Genomic DNA, 24803 nt, shown 5'->3' on the forward strand with positions numbered 1-24803 from the left:
TTTTATTTAATTATTGAATAGCTATTCATTCATTAAGGTAGCTCTCATGACTACAATATGATAATGCTAGGAAGACTAACTTCTTAAACTAAATTTTGTAAACTACAAAACATGGTTATTGATGATTGAATTAGAATTTAAATGTTGATTAACGTGCTTATTCTTTATTGGTGACATATCATATAATTTGTAAATTTGGTCTAAAAAGTTGGTCAACCTAGCATTACTCATAACGATATATATGAATTTGAACTCTCTTTGTAAGCATGCAAGTTGCTTGTAGCTTAGTTGGTTAAGAGCATCTGCCCTTGCATTTGAAATCCCATGTTTGAATCCCCATTTTCCATAGTTTAATATAAGGGAAATCTAAGGAGACCAAATTTTTAAACTAAATTTTGTAAACCAAATGGTGTTGTTGTTGATGATTGGATTAATTATTACTTATCTATTGTAACGTGCTTATTTTCTATTGGTAAGACATCATTTGGTTTACAAATTTGGTCTATCTAGCATTACCCTTAATGTAAAGTTACCTATTGTTTGTTCAAAAAAAAAAAAAAAAAACTCTCTTTATAAGGTATTGCTAGGGAGACCAAATTTCTAAACCAAATGATGTGGATGGTTATATAATCTTTGTGTGGCTATTCTTTGCAAACACTTTTACTCTATTTCGATACCATGTCGTAGTTATAACTCATTTTATATAAGTTTCTCTTTCATAACGTCAAACACAGGACACGTGAGCGAATAGAGATAGTGTAACTTTAATAATATTAAGCTAGAAGTTCTATTGTCACAACTAAAACGATTTTATTTTTGAAGTTGAAGTTTGACGCAAATGGTGTTTCATTGTAATATCGGAAAACAATGATTCCTATGCACCTTGGTACTTCTTATGCACCTTGGTGCATATCAATTGTCACCGATCTCCTTCCTACCTAATTATTAATAATTTAACTTACTAACGCTATCGTTTGTTAAAATAAAAATTTTAGTTTGACATTAATTTGTTTATTGGAATTCTGAATTTCCATTCAATTAGAACGAGCAAATGAGATATATACAAGCAGAAGGAAATTAGAAAGATAAGGAAGTGAGGGCCCTCCTTCAACTGTATGCATGCAGTCATTAACGTTTTGAAGTCAGATCTGTTTGCTTTTTCTTTTTCTTTTTTTGGACAATGTTTGCTTTGTTGTAAAATTGACTGTGGGTGCAGTGGAATAAATGAAACAAGACACAAAATTTACAAGGTTCCTCTACAGTCAGTGTGACTGGAGTACGTCCTCGGGGCAGCAGTGGTGCTTTCATTATGATTTGAAATAATAGGAGTACACAGATAACTCTCTCTATTATCTCCTCTCATCTTCCTCTATTTTCTCTCTTCCTCTTCCTTCTCTCTCTTCCTCTTCATTCCTTCCTCTCTTTCTTTCTTTCTTTTCATTCCCATCTTTCCCGTGAACTCCACCACCAATTATGAAACTCTCTCTTTTTGTTGTGTTCCATAGTGTTGTTTTTATAGAAGTAAATCACATGCTAAATAGTGGAAGGGCAACTTGCCCATTATTTGAGTGGACATCCATTTCTACAACACTCCCCCTTAGATGGCCACAAGTCTTCGATTGACTCGTTAAAATCTTGATCTGTTTTGGATGCTCCCCCTGATGAGTATCTCCCCCTGATTTCAAATCATTTAGGTTGATCGTTGATCGTTCTGCTTTAGTCTCTTAGTAAGAAGAGTTGCTGAAAGAGTTGCTTTACTTGTTGTTAACTTTCCACAGGCTTTTTCTTGAACTGGGTTGTAGGACTTTCTGCTAGACTAGCATCGAAGATCTGAATTTACTCCTTTTATCTGGAGCGGAATTTGATTCAAAAGTGGTGGACACTTGATCTTGAATCGGACTTATGATTTTTTCAAAGACTTCGAGGCTTGATCTTGAATGAAATTGCACTGTTAAGAGCTTCATGTGGCAAGTGATCTTCGGTTTTGTCGGGGATGAATCAGCACGTGTTTATTGTGCTTGTCTCCACATGCTTCAATGTATCATTTTCACTTGTCTTACTTGCTCCCCTTGCTTAAGTGGTATTTTCCCTGGTTTTCCCCTACATGTGTGGCATCTTCTCTTGTAGGATTTGTCCCCTGATGCAGGAGAGGAATGCAAACCCTTGCATTTGAATGGTTCATCACTTCTTGGTGACTGGAGACCCAGCTCCAACCGTTGAAGATGACTACTCGAGAGCAATACTAGGTAAGCAATCAGGAAAGGTTCCAGGCAGTCGGTTCCTTACCGGGAGTTTGAGTGGAGGTTCCGACATATTGCTTTCTTTATCCTTGTCTTTGCAGGCAAGAACAAGGACAAATGAAAGGACAGGGAGATTGCATGATATGAGATAATCTTGCTCTGGTCCCTGAAGATATGTGATAATCTTGCTCTGGTGTGACATGTTTGAAGAGGTATTCTCGGAGAGGAAGAAAACTGAGTATGTTGAAAGGTTTGGTTGCAGGTGCATCTTCGACAATAAGAGAGAAAGTTAGGAGTTTTAGATGTATGCCTTGCCATGGAGGATGAAAGTCGACATATATAGGGATCTCCCCAATAGCAGGTAGTGGTGTGGACGTGACTTTGTCATCCACACTTGTCAGCAACAGTGTTGTAGGTGGAATAGTGAAATTCACGCGTTTTCAATTTTATCAGAGATCTTTGACAAAGTTGTACGTGATATCCAAAAGCTGAGATTGCATCTGAAAAATTTTTATTCAGGAAAATCTGGCTTTTGAAATTCAGAGAGCTGTGCATCTTCGATCTCTGAACAAGTGGCTCTGTTGCCTCTTCTTTTATAGAGGTATTGATTGTATTCAAATTTGCACACTTTGAAGATTTCCCACTTGTGAAAATTGTCTCTGCTGTATTTCTGAGATTTCACTATATCCAACCTTTTTCTTTCATCAATTTCTGAAAATGGCTTGCTCATCTAACATTTGCTTAGATTTGAGTCTTAGGACTAACACAAGCGAGCCGCCTCAGGATAATATATGGCGCCCATCTTTCTTATCTTCAAATGGTCCTCTTACGGTTGGGGACTCTGTGATGAAGAATGACCTAACCGCTACAGTGGTAGCTAGGAATCTTCTCACTCCCAAGGATAACAGAATCCTTTCAAACCGATTTGATGAGGCTGCCGTTCAAGACTCATTGGCTCTCAATATTCAATGTGCGAGCTCTGTTTCTAACATGGGCCAACGCCTACTTGCTTGAACTCGCCAAGTTGAATCATTGATGGCTGAGGTGGCAAGTCTTAAACAAGAGATCAGAGGGCTTAAGCACGAGAATAGAGTGTTACACATGCTCGCAAATAATTACTCAACGAGCATGAAAAGAAAGCTCGACCAGCTACTGGAATCCGAAGGTCGGACTCAAAATGACAATCAAGGGTTCAAGTCTTTATTCCAAAGACACTCATTGTCTCAACCGTCCGGAGTTTCACCAAGTACTGAGGTTCCAAATAATCAACCTTTGGTGCCTCCCCCTTCTGGGGTACTTCCGAGTACTGAGGCTTCACATGAGCAACTTTTGTGAAGGCTCCTTCATGTTTTCATGTGTATGTACATGCTTGTAATTCCTCGGATATATCAATAGATAAGCTTTATTTCATTTAATGTATTGCGTCAAATACAATAAAGCATATACTTCACTAAGATGTGGTACTTCTGGACCAAATATCAATGTATCTTTACCCTCACGAAGATAAATGATCTTTCTTAGTGTCTACATCGTTTGAGTATTCAACTCATAATCTTCAATCCATATGGTTTTTTAATATCATAAACATCATGGATAATATTCGTGTTGGCATATTGTTCGATCTGCAGTTCGAGACAATATTTCTTTCAACACTTTATAATCTTTCTCGACTCTTCAGGAGTCCCAATTTAACATCATCAACTCTTCAGGAGTTCTAATTTAATGTCATCGATTCTTACAAGAGATTTTAGTATAGTACTCTCTAAGGCAATTATACCATCCATTGGTATTGAGTACATATTTTATACTTTACCCTTCGGGGGCTTACCTCAAGCAATTTGAATCATTCAAGGGTTTTCTACACTTCATGACACATTTTCCTTTGGAATTTATACAGAGCAATTTGCTCCCATGTATACTTGAGGGATTTACTTATGGAGATATAATGTGGGCGACTCATAACCCTTCGTATATAATTCTCCATTTATATGAATTTGTTTACAAGAGTATAATTTCAGGTTTCAATTAGTAACCTTGTGTCATATCATGTGAGTGTATTACACTGTATTACAAATGCGCATATGTAACCTCCTTGGTTCAACATCTTTTGGCTATTTGTATTGTATTCAAATATATATATAGGTTCATTTGCCCACGTTCTTACAAAATTGTAATGGAATTGCCTTTCTCCATTTTGGCCAATAATTTTTCTTTTGTCGACGAACAAAAGAACGTGACTCAATATTAACACAGCTCATTGATGAATTTAGTAGCTACTTGTAAAAACCAAAATTACCATTGGTTATCATCAATCCGTGATCCCATATTCTCATATGCATGCGCATGCATAAAAGCTTTTCATTTCTTTGGATATCCATTGCCTCTTCAAGGGCATGACGCTATCTCTTCCAGGATAGTCATAATTTAGAGAATGTGGATCATAACCTCCTCTTGAGCGTTATAGAGCTTGGATTTTAATCTCCACTTCCAGGAGTTGAGTCATTGGAACCTATATGTCTGTCATGCTTCTGGCATGCAACAATTATGCTTCGGGAATGCAATAGTTCAGTAGTGCCATATTATTCTTCTTTCGAATAACTGAACCTTTTGAGTCTAAAAATCTACCACGCTTCAGGCGTGCAACAGATAAATCATTTACTGTCTCATTATTTTATCCAACAGAGACATCAATTTTTGTAGGCACATTTGCAACAAGTATATGTGATTTCATCACTTTTGTTGCATCATTAAATGCATTTGGCATTTGATTCACACATCATTGCATCATTCAATTATTCTTACTTCATTTGATTACTTCGTGAATCAAAATAAAATAAATTCTCTTCGTTCTTCTGGAACGATCCTTTCTCGTCATTCTTCTGGAATGATATTTTCTCATTGTTCTTTTGGAACGATATTTTCTCCCCCTAACAGCGGAAAAATTGTCTTATCAAAATGACAGTCCGCAAACCAAGCGGTAAATATATCCCCAGTCAAGGGTTCTAAATATTGAATGATAGATGATGTTCAACATCAATGCCCATTTCAGTACGTTGTGGCAGTGCAATAGGCACATAGATAACACAACCAAAAACTCGTAAATGTATAATGTTTGGCTAGTTCCCAAACACGAGTTGTACTGAGCAATATTGATGGTTGGAAACTGGTCTCATCCGAACTTAATAATGCGTCATGTAAAATGACATGTCCCCATGTAGAAAACTGGTAATTTCGTTTTCATGAGCAGAGCGCGGGTAATCAATTTCATCCGCTTAATAAATGCTTCTGCTAAACCATTTTAAGTATGGACATAAGGAACTTCTGGTCCTTATTAAATAGTCTATGGACTGAGACTTTTATGACCTTTATTATAATCAAGTTGAGGCACTGTGGCACTTTAAACTTAAGGTACTTATCAAGAAACTTCATGTCCGATCTTGAGGATCTAGGGACTTCATGTTTGATCTTTTTGCATGATGGAACTTCGGGTCCTATCATTTTATGTGATGAGGATCAAGAAACTGCAGGTTCTGATCTAATCAAGGAACTCTGGGTCCTTGTTATACTCATCGTAACAAAAGATAAGTACAATAAATAAATTAAAGCAATAGGCGGCAATTCCAGCCATAGTAAATAAATTGCACAATAAATAAATTAAAGCTTGTGACAAGGGCTTTAATTCAGCACCATTCACATAAATCAAAACTTAAAGCAGTGGGCGGTAAAACCGTCCATGATAAATAAATTGCTTTAAAGTAAATAGAATTTGTGACATGGGCTTTAAACCAACACCATGCACATAAATATCGAAGCTTTAAAGCAAAGGTGACATGGGCTTTAAACCAACACCATGCACATAAATAAATATATACATATTTTCTTCTTTCTTTTTAGATGGTGTAACACCATCCAAAAACCTTTACCTTTATTATTATTTTTCTTATTCATTCACATGCTACAACATTCCAACAACTTTTGGTTTTATTTCTTTTATTTTACATGGTGCAACGCACCTTTCTAAATCATTGGCCCCATTTCCCCTTTTCTTTGTCTATCTCTACCAGTCTCGAAACCCAGTACCAGCTGGGTTGTTGTGGGGGTTACACAAAACCAATTCAATCCAAAAAGGCTACCAGAGACTGGCGTTGTTCTTGCATGGCCCAAAGAACATGGCATCGCAAAGCAAGAACCTCTCCATAGAGACATAGATGACAGTGAGGTTGACGAAGGCACAAGAGAGGGAGGCCTGTGTGGAGTCAGTCATGCCATCACCATCTCAGACAACTGAGGATTCATGGAGGTCCTCGAGATCCATTGAGAACGACACGATCTGGGTTTCCAAGTCTAATGAGATTTTTCTGGATCTCTGGAAACCAGTTGTCAGGTACGAGTTTTCTTATCTCGTGACGACTTCAGGTCGTTGGAAATTTCAATTTGCACCGGAATTCGGTGGGGCGCTTCTGGCGCGGTGGGATAAATGAAAAATGGACATACCTTTGCTTGTTTTGCTGCACCTTTGTTTGTCTGTAAGATCTCTTCATCTTTCTTGTCCACGAGAGAAAAATAGATTGCAGGTCTAGCAGGGATAAGGATTAGCACATCAATAGTTAGAGTGATAAAAGAAAAGTGATAAAAGAAAGGTTGATGGAATTTTGACAAGATGATCTTCCCTGTTTGACATGTCTGGCTTGTCGTCTCTACTCTGTGAGATTTTAGCTGACCGAGGTGAGAGATAGATAATGCTTCACCAGATTTATGATGTTGTGCTTTCCACTGACATGAGAGCTTTTCGTACTGATAACGTGTTGTAAAATCGACTGTGGGTGCAGTGGAATAAATGAAACAAGACACAAAATTTATGAGGTTCCTCTACAGTCAGTGTGACTGGAGTACGTCCTCGATGCATCAGTGGTGCTTTCATTATGATTTGAAATAATATGAGTACAAAGATAACTCTCTCTATTATCTCCTCTCATCTTCCTCTATTTTCTCTCTTCCTCTTCCTTCCTTCCTCTCTTTCTTTCTTTCTTTTCATTCCCATCTTTCCCGTGAACTCCACCACCAATTATGAAACTCTCTCATTTTGTTGTGTTCCATAGTGTTGTTTTTATAGAGGTAAATCACATGCTAAATAGTGGAAGGGCAACTTGCCCATTATTTGAGTGGACATCCATTTCTACAACATACTTCTTTTTTTTTGGACAGAAGACTTTCATTAAAGAAACGAAGAAGAACAACCATAACAAGGAGAAAAGGCTAGATATCTAAGACCATCCTCAAATGAGATATCAAATTTTAAGTGGAATGTCATGTAATTAAATTTGAAGGTAAGAGCAAGTTCCAACTGATATGTCAATCTTATGTGGATTGACATAAGTTTTTATATGCCAAATTTGACATATGAGAAAATGTGGTGTCAAATAATTTTTAATTATTTTATTGTGTGAGTCTCATTAATGCACTAATTATAGATCTTGAATATTTATTTTAATTAATTTTTTAAAAGGGTCCTACAAACATTGGCGAAGCCAGGATTTGCCGAGGGGAGGGGCGAAATTCAAAAGAGTGCAAGGTTCAATCGAAGCGGTTACTTTCACATTGGATAGTGCAAAGTTTTGACTCAATATTCATAGCAGAAAATAATCTCTCCACCCAAACGGTTGTAAGCAATAATATCTAAGCCAATGTAAGAAACTTAAATTGGCTAGGATTAGATCCTAAAAAATGTTAGGTACTAATCAAACAGCGGACTGAGACCTAGCAGCTAGGTGCCTAAGCGAGATCTAGGTGGGAGCCTAGATAGATTTAAATTATCATAAAATAAGCATTAAACAATATTTACATTGTTTTTAAAAGTAATACAATATTTATAAATAATACATTATTTTTAAAAGTAATACAATATTTATAAATAATATGAGAGTTTAAAATAAATACGGTGGGAGTCTTAAAAGAGAAAATAAAAATACATACAAGAATAAAAAATAAAACCACAAATACTTGTTATCTTGTTAAGCAAACACCCAACTTTAAAACACCTGTCATTTAAAACTCTTCCCGAATGCTTGTTATCTTGTTAACCAAACACCCAACTTTATCTTCAACCCACATCCAAACACCCATCTTCTTCCTTGCTTTTTTCCTAGACCCGGCACCCCTAACCGCTTTTCGTCAATCTCATCCCCACACCTCCTCCATCAACCTCTCCTTCGACCATCACAACCGCATCTCATTCCCCGTCGATCCCACTCCCACCCCCTCCTTCGTCATCCCCACCGTAATCCTTCTTCGACTCTCTTCCGGACCTCTGTTAATGTCCACTGCCATTCCTCTACAAATTCGACCAAGATAGTGCACCGGCCAAAACCAATTTTTACAGGTGCCATGAATTCTGACGAGAGCGGATGGGCCGAACCAGCGCTCCTAGGCGTGTTTTCCGGTGAGGGGAGGGGTGGCCGCCACTCCTCGCCCTCACGTAGCTTAGCCAGTGCCTACAAATATCATTTATAACAAAAAAACATATCGGTTAGAAAAAGAGAAAATTTAACATTGCCACATCAGCCATTAAATTAACATTTGACATTTATCTTTTGACGTCTCCTTTAGAGATTATCACCCTGCAACAGGGTTTTCTATGCGGTCTATGCGTTGGCAATTGGAGAGATTTTTTTTTTATGGAAAAAACAATAAGATTAATGACACACCCCGACCCGAAATGTCTATAAATTTAAACAAAAAAGTGTAATGATGTGGAAAATGTGAATAAATTTAAACCAAAAAGTGCCTAATTATAAGAAAGTGCTAGTGAGCGGGAATGAACCCAATTCACACGTGATGTCAGAGCATAAGTAAAGTAAAATAAGGTAGGACGAGAATTATATCATCGAAGGTAATCTCCATTACCTGAAGCTAGGGTCAGCGCCCCCCGATTTGCACAGAATTGAAATTAAACCCTTAGATAAAATTGAGAAAAACCATCAAGCAGAGAGAAAGCCTCTCACAAGGGAGAGAATCTAACCTAGGTTTAATTAGTGGGCGTTTTTTCTCTCTCTGTCTCTCTACATGTGCAACGGGTATCACCTTTTAACACACCCTTTAACAAACAAACAAACTTAATACTAATTTGTTTTTATTTTCAATTTTCACTTTTTATTCTTAATATATGAGATAAATTTATAAAGAAGAAAGGAAAGGCGAAGAAAGGTGCTGGAAAGAAGGAAAGAAATATACAGGAATAAAAACGAAAATTTTAAAGTCAAAACAAACTTGAGATAGTTTTTTATTTTTTTTAAATTTAGTTTTCTCTTTGTGCATCGTTCTTGCACCATGTAATTTCTCCATATTTCAAGCACAAAACTAAAAACTAAATGCTTATCAAACATATGCTCATAACATATTTAGTGTCCTCGTATAACTTGTATTTATTTTTTATTTTTTTATTTTAAGAATGATAATAGATTAAGTGAATCAAGCTACACATAAGGTTTGGTCTACCAAATTAGTCTTACTCTCTAAAGCTGCACAAGATGATGAGAAAGAACCAAGACCCCGGAAAATAAGTCATCAACTACAAAGTATGATACTTCTTTCCCACTCAAAGCAATTAGAAAATGGCTAACTCTCCGGTAAACCGACCCCCATCCCCAGTACAAGACAGTGACGATGGGATCCACTGTCATCCAAGTTGGAAATCAGAATGCCCTCTCACCTCAAATTTTCAAGAACAAGTAGTGGATAGATTAGAGCAGTGACTCGTTAATTGTATTCGTCCAAATCTCCATTGAGAGAGAGTCTTTTGTTTCAAGCTGATTTCCAACTCGTCCAGAATAATAAAAAGAACAATCTAGCTAATTTATTTCTTCGTATAAAAAGAACAATTGCTATCCTCCTCATCACTGTCAGTGAGTCACCTTGGTTATAGACCTTTCGAACCCGACCGCAAAATGACCACTCTCATAACTCAGGAAATGATAGAAATTGAATTATTTGAAGGGTGTACCGAGGTGGGTATATATTCGATCGCATATTTTAATTTTAATTTTTTTGGTTGATTGATGGAAGCATTTTTTTTCCGTCTCTTTTATTTATATTAATACATATAACACATCAGAATTTGAACTCAGAGATTAGGCTCCACAATGTAATTAAATATTGCCATGTGGATTAAAAAAATTTAAAAAATTATTTTACACAATTAAAAAAAAAGACTGTTCATCTTCTTCTTCCCCTCCTACCCAATGACTCACCATTAACGGATCAAACTGGAGGCCTCTGGAGGCTCGCATCGAGCTTCCTCAGACGCTTCAGCACCACTTCCCAAAACCCAACTTCCGCTGCCGCTTCTCCTTCTTCGGCTTCAAAGAAACCCAAGCGGAAGAAGAAGAAGAAAAACCTTTTCGAGGTAGCCCAATTTCTTCCCAACTGGGGATTGGGGTACCGAATGGCTAAGACCCACTGGGTTGGCGTCTCTTACCAGATTACCAAAATCAATATTTACAAGGTATTGATTGCTATCAAATTTTCCCAGATTTTGCTGGGGTTTTTGGGTAGGAGGGGAAGAAGCTTCTTCCTTTTTTTTCCTTTTGTTTTTGTTTTTAATTGTATAAAATAATTTTTTATTTTCTATTTAAATATTTTTAATCCACATGGCAATATTGAATTACATTGTGGGACCCACTTGTGTGTCATATCAGCACATAACGGAATTTTTGACAGAATTGTGATGGAAGGACCATATTGATTTGCGACATCCAATTTCAGGGACGACATTGATCGATTTTCAATTTTAGAAATCATTTTGATGAGGTGGGTCAATTTTAGGGAGCATTTATGATAAAACCCCAATTTTTTTTTATACTATATTATTTTTGGTAGAGATTAGCTTGACAATTGTTTGCTGTTCTTTTGGCATAGGAATATGGTCGGTTAGGCAATGAATATGAGGAATATGAGGACGATGAGGATGGTGAAGAGTATGATTCCAAAGAGTTTCACCGCCACTACATTTGCATGTTACAAATTTTCAGTTTGATTGAAATCCTCCATCTCATCACTCCCTTTTTCAGTATCTAAATGGGCGATTTTCAAACTTTTTGTAATAATTTTTTAGTTCTAACAGGTAATTCTCCACTTAATTGTTTAATCTTTTATTTGCTACAAGCCTACAAGTATATTGTCTTTTGAACATTCTAATTTTTCTTATGACCATAGCCCCTAATTATTGTCAAAGGAAATGGATCCTCTCCTGATTCCTTCTACCTAATCATCCTCATCAAACAATCTGGGTTCTTAAAATTTGATCCAACGGCTAAAGTTATTATAACTTTAAGAGTGGGCACCTGTTTTTAGCCGTTGGATCAAATTTCAAGAGCCTGGATTTTTTTATGAGGAGGATTAGGTGGAAAAAATTCGGAGAGGATCCCTTTCCATTGTTAAAAAAGTATTGTAGAGTCGTAGTTTTTCTATGACTCCGGCTGAAATGAAGATGCTCCACAGTGGTCAAGATGGTAAAGGTTTACAAATATCTAATTTTATTCATATGTGTATTCTTTCTCATTTGCTTTTCTACTCATACGAACTTAAACTTTAAACTAAACCAATTTTAAGGCTTTACAACATTTCAAGCACACTCTAGAGTTGGGAATTCTCCCTCAATCTCTCATCCTTTCTTTTGAATGTTTGATTTGTATTTTACTGTTATTAGGTTTTCCATTTTGGTTTTTGCCTCAATCAGAGAGAGAGAGAGAGAGAGAGAGAGAGAGAGAGAGAGAATGTTCTTGCAAACAATCAATTGGTATGCAATTTGTGAGGGAATTTGCTCCATTCTTTCTTGACACACCCCGACCTGGGAAGGTCGAAACATGCTGGCCATCACTGTGAGGTGACGTAACCATAAAGGTAGTGATGTGATAAAGTGGGTATATTTAAACCTAAAAGTGCCTATAACAAAAGAGTGCGCAGGTGAGCGGGATTGCACCCATTTCACACATGATAGTAGAGCATAAGAATAGTATAATAATTAGGGTGAGGGTTATACCACTAAGGTATCCATCTACTAAGATCTTGCCAGAGTCCTCGTTTACACGCAAGCACAGCTACTAAACCTGGAGGGTGAGTGGGTCAGCAAAACAATGCTTATACAAAACCTTTATTTTCGAATATACTAACCCCTCACCGTAAAACAAGTATAGTTTCCTTAAAACATACTACGTAAGTATGTAAACAATAATACAACAACATTAAAACCAGAAATATGCCAAGTCATGATATATCAAATGCCATAGTAATATAATCATGAATAATCAATTGCTTTAAGCAATTCTACTCGACAAGACTGGGTGTAATTAATATGCTCTAATACTACGATCACGTGAAGACTGATGCAGAAGCACATCACATACAAGTCGGATTGTCTAATGCAATCTACCCAACAGGACTGGCAGCTAACTTGGATCCAAGGTGAGCGAACGGTGCGATGTGAACATATTAGTGAAAGACTGGCCCTGGCCTTGGGGCGAGTACTAACACCGGGATGCAACAAGATGAGCATGTATGAAGGTATGTATGAATGTCATGACATTAATATCTCAACCATATAACAACATTTATCACAATTCATGTCACAATAATGATACTAGGCAGTATAGGCGTAAAATGAAGTAAATACGCATTTATGGAAACTATAATATGTATAGGCATAAAAACAAATTGCCCACTCACAGATACGCAGTCGAAACAAAGCCTCATAGCCTGGCTTAACTCCGTACGTCCTCGGAATATGTTCCTTATACGTGAAATTACTAATTAACTTAGTTTAATAACAAATAAATGGAAACTTAAATAAAACCTTTGTAGATTACTCAAACATAGGTTTTAAATATACGAAATCGATCTACTTGATGTCACGGACCTAAACAAATTTTTAGAATAATTTTTTGTTCACTCACGCACCACTCACGCGGATCCCTCACGCGCGCCCACGCGCCTTCTTCACGAAACCTGCGATTTTTGCAGTTTGTAGGCCTTACTTTCAGAGCTCCAAACGAGCTCATTTCTCAACCAAAATCAGTGATTCAAAAACCAAAATAAATTTAGGAATGCAGGGAATATATATATGTCCATTTGGGGTCGTGTCATGGACAAAGATTGCCGGAAAAATGGCCTGAAAGTGGCCAAATGGTCACGGGTCTGAGTTTCCAGAAATCTGGGAAATTTTATCCCAACTTTGAAGGCAAATTTCTAGTTCACTACCTAACCATTTTCAGTGTTCTACTTATATATTTTAAGATCGTAATGAGGGAAACAAGATTATACGATCATGATGTAAAAAAATGGTAGGAGCCGGCCGGAAAAGTGATATGAAAGTGACTCGATGGTCAAGGTTCCGTCCATCCAAAAATCAGGGGAAAAATTCCATTTCATCCTTTTAGTCACCAACCCTACCAAGATAAGTTTAAAACCCTAAAATCATTTACAAACAACGAAGAAGAATGAAGAGAGGGTGCTCCTAAGGCTAACCTTGGTTATGAACTGGAGAAACACACAGGAGTAAGTCGAACTCGAAGTAGTTCTTTCTTGTGCACCCGGAGAGCTCCGTTCTCGAACGAGTGCTGGTAGTTAGGATAATAATAGTGGTTCAGTGGCCTGAGGGATCGCTGGAGGGGTGAGGTGGTGACTGGTGTTGGTGCATGGCCTTTCGGCCTCTCTACTTGTGCAGAGAAAAGAGTAAGGTTTTGAGAGGGAGTGAAGAGGGAAATAGAGAGAATGAAGTGAGTTTTTTTACTTTTTTTATTTTTATTGGTGCCAAGGTTGAAGGAAAGGAGATGGATTGTCTGCCCTCCCCTTCCCATATCCTCCCTATGTTCTCTTGTTTTGTACAATTTTTAATGTAAAAGATCTACTTCCTTACAGTGTTTCCGACACTGTTAATTTGTACATGCATGTACAAAAGTACTCGTGATTATGTACTTTAACGAAACATAACTTTTTTGTTATAGATCCATTTCGGGTCTAACTCGTGTCCATGCATTCGTAGCGACAACTACTAATTTAGTACGAAACCAATAAAATGAAATTGAAAGCCGAAAACCATGCCCACGTCACATTCCACTTTTGTCCAAAAGGGTATGACCGTCAAATTACACCAACAAAAAGAAAATTATAGTGAAAAGTAAGGATGGGTCGTCACATTTCTTTTGATTATTTTACGTTTTTGGTAATTAAACTTTTTGTTTTACTCTTATCTTTTTTCTTTTTTTTTTGTTATGTACCTCTAATCCAAGCATTCGGCCTATTAATATTTTTGTAAATTTTAATTATGTTTATATGTGTTGGAAAGTGGATGCTACTTGCTATTGTTCATGGACTTTAGGTAGGAACTTGTATTCAAAATGCCATGTTGTTTGACAATTGCATGAATAACATTTAAGTCATTACTTCACGCAAAGTGAAAACGAAAAACATGACAACTTTTTAGGACGTGCATGATAAATAAAAAGTTCCTCTTTGCACAATACATTTAAAATATATCTTGACAATTACAATGGAAAAAAAAAACTAACACAATACACATTTAGGGACGCGTAGCTTTTGTGATGCAAAAATGCTTCTCGCACGCACGTTAGCGCAGAGAGGCTAGTAAATTATAAAAGGCGAAGAAAGGTGTTGGAAAGAAGGAAAGAAATATAGAAGAATAAAAGCGAAAATTTTGAAGTCAAAACAAACTTGAGATAGTTTTTTAGTTTTTTAAATCTAGTTTTCTCTTTGTGCATCATTCTTGCACCATATAATTTCTCTGTATTCTAAGCACAAAACAGATAAATTAGAAAAGAAAAAAAAAAGGAAAGACGAAGAAAGGTATTGGAAGGAGGGAAAGAAATATAGAGGAATCAATAAAAGCGATATTTAAAGTCAAAACAAACTTGAGATAGTTTTTTATTTTTTTAAATTTAGTTTTCTCTTTGTGCATCATTCTTGCACCATGTAATTTCTCCATATTTCAAGCACAAAACTAAAATCTAAATGCTTACATGCTCATAACGTATTTAGTGTCCTCATATAACTTGTATTTATTTATTTATTTATTTTATTTTAAGAATGTGTTTGGACTCGAATTTACATCTTCGGCCTGTGCATTCGAGGCCGTTGAATAAGTATAGCTTCATGCCGTCGGATGAGAAATAGAGGTAATTCATTTTGTTATTATTAAAGGATTCATTTTATGATGTTTTATCATAATTATCTTTTAATAATAGTTTTTTTTATGAATGATGAGATATGTATTTCCAATTGGAAACATGTCAGCACAGTTCAAGTTGATATCCGGATGTGGGTATGCGGCACAGTTCAAAATGGATTTTAAAATTTATTTAGTTGGGATCAGGATACATGATGATGGCCTTGGGTGATGGATAAGACAAGGAGTCTAGGTAAGCTAGGCTATGATGATAAGAAGACTTTTATTTGGATAGGCTTTTATGGGGTTTAAAAAGTCACGAAAGCTAGAGGATATGCTTTGGCATTTCACACGGATCAATTTCACGGAGTCAGAGTTGCAGTTGGACTTTACACAATTATCCAGCCGTGCCAAGCAAGTACAAAATGCTATAAATACAAGATGCTCTGCGACAGAGAAGACCGGCCTCCAATTCAACACACAACTACCCTGCGCAAATTCTCTCAACAACGTTGAGATTTTTTCTTTTCTCTTTTCGCCGACACACCTTCAGTTTGGATAAACAGCACTGTGAAGGCAACCGGTGATATCTTCAGTTGGCATAAACAGCACTGTCGCCATAGAATCAACCGAACTCGCAGCATCTTCAATTGGCATAAACAGCACTGCGTCGAGGGCGACTGGTTATCTATCCAAGTCTCGGTTGAGAAGGATTTCCGAATCCTTATTGGTCGAGGTCATTTTATCAGCATTCTCGGCGAAGTGAGGTGTTACAGTTTATTGGGGCTCAGCACATTGCACACCGAAAACCTTGGTATTAGTTAGAGTGGAGTTAGGATATTTAAACTCTTCTTTTCTTAATGACATGGACGATGTGAGATATTTCAAATGATCACTACTTAGTTTAGTTTGTTTTTGGTTTACGGTTGTAAAGTAGGGAAAGGGCTTTAGTTAATTGGATTTGAAAGTGAGTTTAATCAATTTCAATTTTACGTACTTTTTAAAATAAAATTTAGGTGATTCCTATAATGTAGATAATATGAATGGACCATATAGTTGTCACATTGCTTATGCTTCAATCAATTTACTCATCTTAAGATTACAATGAAGAGAGGTGTGGTACGCGTAAAAAAAGTGTGCATTAATTATTCCTCAAACTATATCTTAGGTCCATCACATATCAATCTCATTGTGTACCCATTTTATAAAAGGAAAACTAATGAAAATGATTTAAAAATTTTGAGTTTTAACAAAAAAGACAAAACAAATGGTAAAGTGAATAGTACCAGGATTGACTTTTTAGTGTAAAAATATGATTTTTTTTGTTAAAGTAAACAGTTCAGAAGCTTTTGTTAAAATTCCCTTTTATTAATTCAAACTTGATAGGTCAACAGGAAATTTTCCACTGTTGTAGAGACATCGACAGAGAATAGTGCTGCTCATCTCTAGCTGCTTTTGCTTATGCTGAAGAGTGTGTGTCTTTTTTCATTCTATTTATTTATTTATTTATTTATTTATTAGGAGGGTGGGTAGGACATAATTTCATGTCACATTATTCCTCAATTATAATTTAATGATGGTCTCAAAGCTTTAATAAAAAGTAATACGTGACGATGGGATCCACTATCATCCTAGTCGGAAATCAAAATGTCCTCTCACCTCAAATTTTCAAAAACAAGTAGTGGATAGACTAGAGCAGTGACTCGTTAATTGTATTCGTCCAAATCTTCATTGAGAGTCTTTTGTTTCAAGCTGATTTCTAACTCGTCCAGAATAATAAAAAGAACAATCTAGCTAATTTATTTCTTCGTATATATTTAGGGCTTATTTAGTGCAGGTTGTTATCCTCCTCATCACTGTCAGTGAGTCACCTTGGTTTTAAAACCCAACTGCAAATTGACCTCTCTCATAACTCAGAAAATGATAGAAATTGAATTATTTGAAGGGTGTACCAAGGTGGGTATATATTCGATCGCATATTTTATTTATTTTTTTTTTGGTTGATTGATGGAAGCATTTTTTTTCCGTCTCTTTTATTTATATTAATACCACCATCCACATATAACACATCAGAATTTGAACCAGAACTCAATCCTCTTCAAATCTCTAAAAACTGAGCCTAAAGATCAAATGATTTGGACTGTTGAAATTTGATCCAACGGCTACAAACAGAGACCCCTCTAAAAGTTATAATAATTGTAGTTGTTGGATCAAATTTCAACAATCCGTCAGGTGTGAGGTTTTATCACCAAAAACCTCGGTATTAGTTGGAGTGGAGTTAGGATATTTAAACTCTTTTTCTTAGTGATATGGACGATGTGAGATATTTCAACAAATCACTACTTAATTTAGTTTGTTTTTGGCTTACGGTTGTAAAGTAGGGATAGGGATTTAGTTAATTGGATTTGAAAGCGAGTTTAATCAATTTCAGTTTTATGTACTTTTTAAAATAAAATTTAGGTGATTCCTATAATGTAGATAATATGAATGGACCATATAATTGTCAGACTGCCAAAGGTTCAATCAATTTACTCATTTTAAAATTACAACGAAGAGAGGTGTGGTACGTGTAAAAAAAGTGTGCATTAATTATTCCTCCAACTATATCTTAGGTCCATCACATATCAATCTTATTGTGTACCCCATTTTATAAATTCAAACTTGTTAGGTCAACAGGAAATTCATCACTGATGTAGAGACGTCGACAGAGAATAGTACTGCTCATCTCTAGCTGCTTTTGCTTATGCTGAAGAGTGTGTTATTTATTTATTAGGAGCGTAGGTAGGACATTATTTTCATGTCACATTATTCCTCAGTTATAATTTAATGATGGTCTCAAAGCTTTAATAAAAAGTATTACGTGAGAGATTATCATCTCGAAATAGTTATTACGTTGTACATTATATTATAAGTAAATGACATGATTGATATTTTTCACTTATAAAATATATTAATAAAAAATAAAAACACACGTTACAATATAAGTGAGATGACAACACAATGCCACAGTGTTCGGAATAAAAAAAATTGCCCAAATAAAGATTTATTGAAAATAAACAACGGGAGCCCTAGAGCTCAATTATTTTTCTTACATATTTTCTCAACTTTTTTAGCGGTTGCCTACTCTGATTCAAACCCTATGGCAAGCCCTAGAGTTCAATCATTTTCACACCAAACCCTAACTACCACCCATGCCCTAACTCATTCAAGCTCATTACCAAACAACAGATCATTTTTCCTCAACTCAGATTTGACCCCAAACACTTCTTTCTCTGGCAGAATAACAGTCACCACTCTTCCTCCATCACCCAACTCTTTAGCCCCAGCAGGCAGCAACAAAACAGCTCCTTCATCACCAACACCTTGTATGTTATAATGCACGCAAACCGGCTTATGTCCCTTCACTTCCAACCCATAAAAATTAACATCTTCCCAGTTCACAAACGTCAAGTTGGCTCCATACACAACAAAATCAGCTACTCCATTCTCATTCTCTATGGCCTCTTCGATTCGTGTTTTCTCGTTCTGGCCGGCTTGCTTGGCTAGCAAGTTTGCTAGTTCTTTCGGATCCATATCCGAAACCCTAAAATCTGCCTCAACTGTGCTTATAGTCTGACTGTTGCTGCATTCACCTTCTGTTCTCTTATTTGTGTCATTTTTGCAAATTGTCACCAATTTTGGTTGTGGCCCTTCTCTAACTGTGGCTATGCATTTCCAAATTAGGGCACAAATAAGTTCAAAATTTGGAATTTGGTCACTTTGAATTGGACCTAATATCTTGACTTGCAAGTTGTTTAGGTGCGTGGCAGTTACAGGGAACGAGAATGTTTCCATCTTGCAATTATTGGGACTTATCCAATAGTCACCAACCGAGTCCACGTGTCTGATGGAGAGTGGTGGTGGTGATGGATTTTTTGCAAGTTTTTGTTGAACATTTGTGTTCGGTTTTGCATAATTTGGTAGCTTGCTGATCTCCAGACCAGACATGACTTGCCCTAAGCCGTTGATGAAATCTGATGCTGCAAATGCATCTCCGAGGACATGAGACCAGCTGAGGCCTAGTGATATTCCTCCACATTTGAAATAAGTAACCTGCAGAAAATAAAGCATTATACCTAAAAATATTGTTTTAAAAATTTCCACTTAGCGCCATTTAGACTCTAGACGGATGGTTATCGTCCTGATTAATTCCTAAACGTTTGAATATCAAGAAAAGACGGCTAGACTTGCTTAGGCGTCCGTCTAGCCTGCCTAAGCACCTGCCTAGACTGCTTAGACCCGCTTAGGCACCCACTTAGATCACAACTCTCACCTAAACAGAAAATCGACAACTTTCATTTTGCATTTTATTTTTTTCAATAAAATATAAGAGATTTGTCAAATAACTAATCATACACTCATTATAGCTTGTTTCTCGTATTTTTAATATGTTCTAATACTTTATAATCTATATATTATTTTATTGTAATTTATGTATCCCAATACAATTATGTATTTTTTAAATATAAAAAATACTTATATGATATATGATAAAACTTACTTGCCTAGATCCCGTCTAATTGCCTAGATGCTAGATCCCTAAATACTAGATCCAACCTCCCGCTCGACTAGCGTCCTTTCAAACCTTGTCTAAAAATACCAAAAGGTTGGTTTGTCCCTTAGCTTTTAAGAGTGTTGCATGCTAAGTCATCATAAGCCAATCAATCAAATTTAATGCCCAATATTAATGACTATTAGATTGGGAACATCAGCGTCTCTTATAACTTGCCTAAAAATATCATTTGAATTAATTATATTTTTTAATTTAATTCATTATTTAATAAACTAATTAATTAAATGATGGTTGTGGTATACGAGGAGTCTTTCTCCTTTCTTTTCTTAGGTTTTGCAAACTTTTCAAATGATGTGGGGTTTTGCAAATTTTTCAAATGATGTGGCTGTCCACATCAGATGTCACCTAAGGTGGTATAAAAATATTGTATGAATTGCATTACTTATATAAATTTGTAATGTTAAGTTATAACTCATTATGTCTTGTCCTTCAGGTTAAACGGCCGAATTTTTTTTTCTGTTATTTTTCGCAACATTTTTTCGCAAAATTTGTAACGAGTTTGATGTTAAGCTAAAAATAGCACGAATGATAAAACTAATCTGCTCTCAAATACTTCAATCACAATAATCATATAGAAAAAGGGAAGTAACTTTTTTTCTCAACTTGTAACAAATTACTGCCAACTTTTTAAGGTCTGGATATTCTTTGATTTAAAAAATAAAAAAATATTACCTGGAAGAGAACAACTGGAGAGAAGAATAGTTCAGGGCCAATGATTTGGTTAGAAGCAAGCAGCTTCTGAAGAGAGCAGTCCAACCCTAGCCATTCATCGAGGGTTTTATCACACTGCGCTTCAAGATACCTCACACCGCAATCGTTACACTTCAGATAGGGCCGGCTGGATTCGGATCTCCGAAACCGGCCGCATGTCCGGTAGCTGACACATAACCATGTGAAAATAGCTTCCTTTATGCGGTTAGTGGTCATGCCTTGGGCCGCCTGGCTATCAAAGAAGTAGACTCCTCTAAGGTAGTGAAGCTTCATAGCCAAGTCCATGCCACTCGGGTTATGAACCACGTCCGAACCGGTAACCCTGGCTGGCCCGACCGATGAAAGCTTAATGCCATAGACCAAATTTTCTTGACTGGCTAAGACCATGGTGGTAGAGAAATGAGAGGGTGTTTGAGTGTTTAGGTTGGTGCCTAAGATTATGGTGTAGTTTGTAAATATATATGTGAAGGTGAGTAGTTGAGAAAGTTAAATGAGTGGTTGAGACAGTTATGACCCCTATTGCAGATGAACTGTCAATTCGTTGGTTCAGAAGAACAGTTAAGCGGCCTTCATTAAATTTCATCGGCCCAAACCTAGAAATAGAGCAAAAATAGTTGTATTTTCGTGTAATAAAATGCCATATTTAAAGGGTAATGCTTCTTATTCCATTATCAAGTCCTTGTTCTAAATTATGATCGCAAACCTCTAATATCACTGTACAAAGAGAACACTACTTGGCTGCTACAAGTTCTGCAAGTAGTGGCTCTTGCTTCTATCCAATTATAGATAAACACGTATCCAGTTTGTGTTTAGAATTTCAATTATTTTAGACACATGTTCATTTGTGATTGAGTAGAAGCAGGAGTTGTTGTTGAATAGCCAAGTAGTGTTCTAAAATGAACTTGTTCCATTTTGAATATTTTCTTAATAAGAAAAAAAGGATCAGTATTATTTAATTTAAACGTTGTTAGCGTAATGCAATCACGTTAAGGTCTAATATCTTACATTTGCAATATAATATGATGTTGTTTGGGCCCAAAATAATAGTTTGGGCCGAGTATAGAATCATTCTCGGCCCGAAAGGCCTTGCGACAAGAATGCCATGGATCGTTTAGTACGTGGGCCTCCAAACCTAGGCCGGCTAGGTCATAACGCAAGAAGCCGAGTCCTAGTGCAATGAGGAGTCTCGGCAGGACCCGGAAGCGAATCCGGCTCAATTAAGGACTAGGTTCACAATCCTAGTGAAAATAGGACTGGTCGAGTTGGTGCTGATCAGGAGAAGAAGACCTAGTCCGAGTAGGTTTTTAACTCGACCTTGGGGGGAGCCGTTGCTATAAATAGAAGAGGCTGCGCATCATTCAAGCCCCCTGAAAATCAATACAAAACTGCCCTGCGCAAACTCTCAACAACTTGAGATTTTTTCTTTCTTTTTCGCTGACACATCTTCCGTTGGCATCAACAGCACTGTGGAAGCAACCTGTGATATCTTAGGTCGGCATAGATAGCTCTGTCACCGTAGAATCAATCGATCTCGCAATATCTTCCGTTGGCATCAACAGCACTGCGGCGAGAACGGTTGATTACCTATCCAAGTCTCGGTCGAGAAGGATTTCCGGATCCTTATTGATTGAGGTTATCTCATTAGCCTTCTCGGCGAAGTGAGGTGTTACGGCATATCGAGCTCGGCGCTTTGCTCGCCGAGTTATTTTATGATTGGATATTCCCAAGTGGGATTTAGAGTTCGGCATTCGTACGGCCGAACCACGTTCACCATTAAAACTTATATTTGCTTTGAATATTTGTGCCCTTACACTCTGGTGTCGATTCGGCGTGAGTTTACTCTGACGAATAACATCACTGTGACTGAATCCGACGACGACGACTCGTGAACTTCGTAAGAATAGTAAACTTGTCTTCAGGTTCGAGAGCCCAAGAGGCCGAGACGTGTTCCTTTCTCGGCCGCAATCGCAAGACGCAGAAGTCAGCCGCGCACCCAACGCAACATCAACAAATTTTACTCCTCGGTCGAGCTCGGCCGACGAGTTGGCACGCCCCACATTCACCGAAGGACGTAGTTAACTTATAGAATTACTCGGCATGCGTGCCACGTAGGCTTGGTAGTTTCTAGGGTCAACATTTTAGCACGCCCAGTGGGACCCAGTGCTAAACTACGAAGTTCATGCCAATTGAAACACGATCGGTAAAAAAGAAAACAGCTATGGGAAAGTCGACAGCCGATCTACCAAATCAGAACGCAGGAAACCATGTGCCACAAGCGCAGAATCCCATCAGCGCCGTGACACCTGAGTCCACGAGCACAACTCGCCGAGAGAGGGAAGTTAATCTCGGCGGTTAGGTTCGCAGTCTTGAAATTCCCGACAGGAACACTTGCGTTCTTAATGAAGGAGTAATAGAAGATTGTGATGAAGATGGTGGCAAAGGATCCGATCCACCCACAAAGTCGTTTCTTCGAAAACGGCTTGACGAGCAATCTCGGACAGTTGAACAGACATTGAGTCGAGGAATCGATAAGCTTCATGACGTGATACGCAATTACAGTGAAGCACAAACCAGATTACTCGAAATACTGGTTAGTAAGGTCAGCGATGGTAGACTTTTCGATCTTGCCCAGCATTTGCCGCCGAGGAATAATCTATTATCGAGTGCACCGACCGAGCCAATTCCTGTTCGGCTCAGGCCACTTCAATTGGAAAGAGGAGGAGGGTCGAATAGTAGGTCAGACGGATCCGACCAGAGAGCGGAAGTAACGCCCGTCGATATGACCGAAGTTCAACGGATGATCGATTCGGCCATGAAGAAATGGCCGAAGTTCCCTAAGTTTATACACCCGTATCCAGCTTACGTGGAACAGGTCGAATACCCTAGAGGTTTCAAGATCCCGGATTTTAGCCTTTTTGCCGGAGAATCATCCTTATCCTCGTTAGAACATGTAGCTCGCTTCACCGCACAGTGCGGAGACGTTAATAGTGACTTTCACAAGCTGCGACTTTTCAATTTTTTGTTGACCGACTCAGCTTTCGCTTGGTATATTAACCTCCAACCGAACTCTGTCCAGAGTTGGGAGGAGTTGGTCGAGAAATTTCATGAGCAGTTTTATCGACCGGGAATGGAAATGTTAGTATCCTCACTAGCAAGGATGGCTCAGGCGTCCGACGAGTCACCAATGGATTATCTTACTAGATTCAAATCAGCTAGGAATTGGTGCCGAGTGCCTCTCCCCGAAGTTGAATTCGTCAGACTTGCTCTAAACGGTCTTGACGTCGAATACAAAAAGAAATTCTTGGGGGCAAACTTTCGGGATATGTACGAATTAGCCCAGCATGTCGAGCAGTATGATTATTTGCTCCGCGAGGAAAAGATTTCGAAAACTCCATCTCGGGGGACGATGTACAAGAATCCTACTGTCAATTATGCATCAACCGAGGATGAATGTGTTAGTGTGGATGCAGCTGAGATAGTGATAGATAAGCCATACGTCTGCAAGGCATTGACTCAAGTTGACTCTAAGGAAGTCAAAACCCGCTCGGCTACTGAATGAGCACTGAAACCGTCGAAAGTTTATACTTTTGATATTACAAAAGCCGATGCAATTTTTGATCAACTGTTATCAGCAAGGATCATCAAACTTCGGCCTGGGCACAACATTCCCAAGGCCGAAGAGCTTAAAGGGAAGATATATTGCAAATACCACAATTCAAGCAAACACACGACAAACAATTGTGTCGTGTTTCGAGACAACGTCCAAAGCTGGATTGATAATGGCAAACTGAAATTCCCAGAGAAGAAGATGAGTGTTGATACTGACCCGTTCCCCACGGCAACAGTAAATATGGTCGATGTGTGCCTACTTAAAGACAAAGGGAAAGGGAAAGGCGAAGATGTTGCGACACAACGTTTTCGGAATCAGAATTCTCGGCCACGTTTCATGGCTGATTTTCGTTCAAACAAACCGCCTACAGCTTTAACAAGACCCGCTATTGTCAAACCTATGATGGATTATACCACCGATGAAGACAGCGGGACAGCGATTTTATGCAGTAAATGT

At 37.6% G+C, this 24803-nt stretch overlaps 1 protein-coding gene across 1 annotated transcript in view; it reads right to left on the minus strand.

The window, feature by feature from the left end:
- LOC126618694 (protein ECERIFERUM 26-like) overlaps nt 1-21176 on the minus strand; it is a 36859-nt gene extending 15683 nt beyond the window's left edge. Inside the window, exons 1-2 of the mRNA XM_050286837.1 lie at nt 20699-21176; nt 18592-19506 (exon numbers count right to left, since the gene is read on the minus strand). Of these exons, the coding sequence (XP_050142794.1) occupies nt 18616-19506; nt 20699-21124 (1317 nt within the window). The 5' untranslated portion in view covers nt 21125-21176 and the 3' untranslated portion in view covers nt 18592-18615. The remainder of the gene's footprint in view (nt 1-18591; nt 19507-20698) is intronic.
- Nucleotides 21177-24803: the final 3627 nt, after the last annotated feature.

This window comes from Malus sylvestris, chromosome 4, assembly GCF_916048215.2.
Source record: "Malus sylvestris chromosome 4, drMalSylv7.2, whole genome shotgun sequence".
In the NCBI taxonomy this organism is placed as follows: Eukaryota; Viridiplantae; Streptophyta; class Magnoliopsida; order Rosales; family Rosaceae; genus Malus; species Malus sylvestris.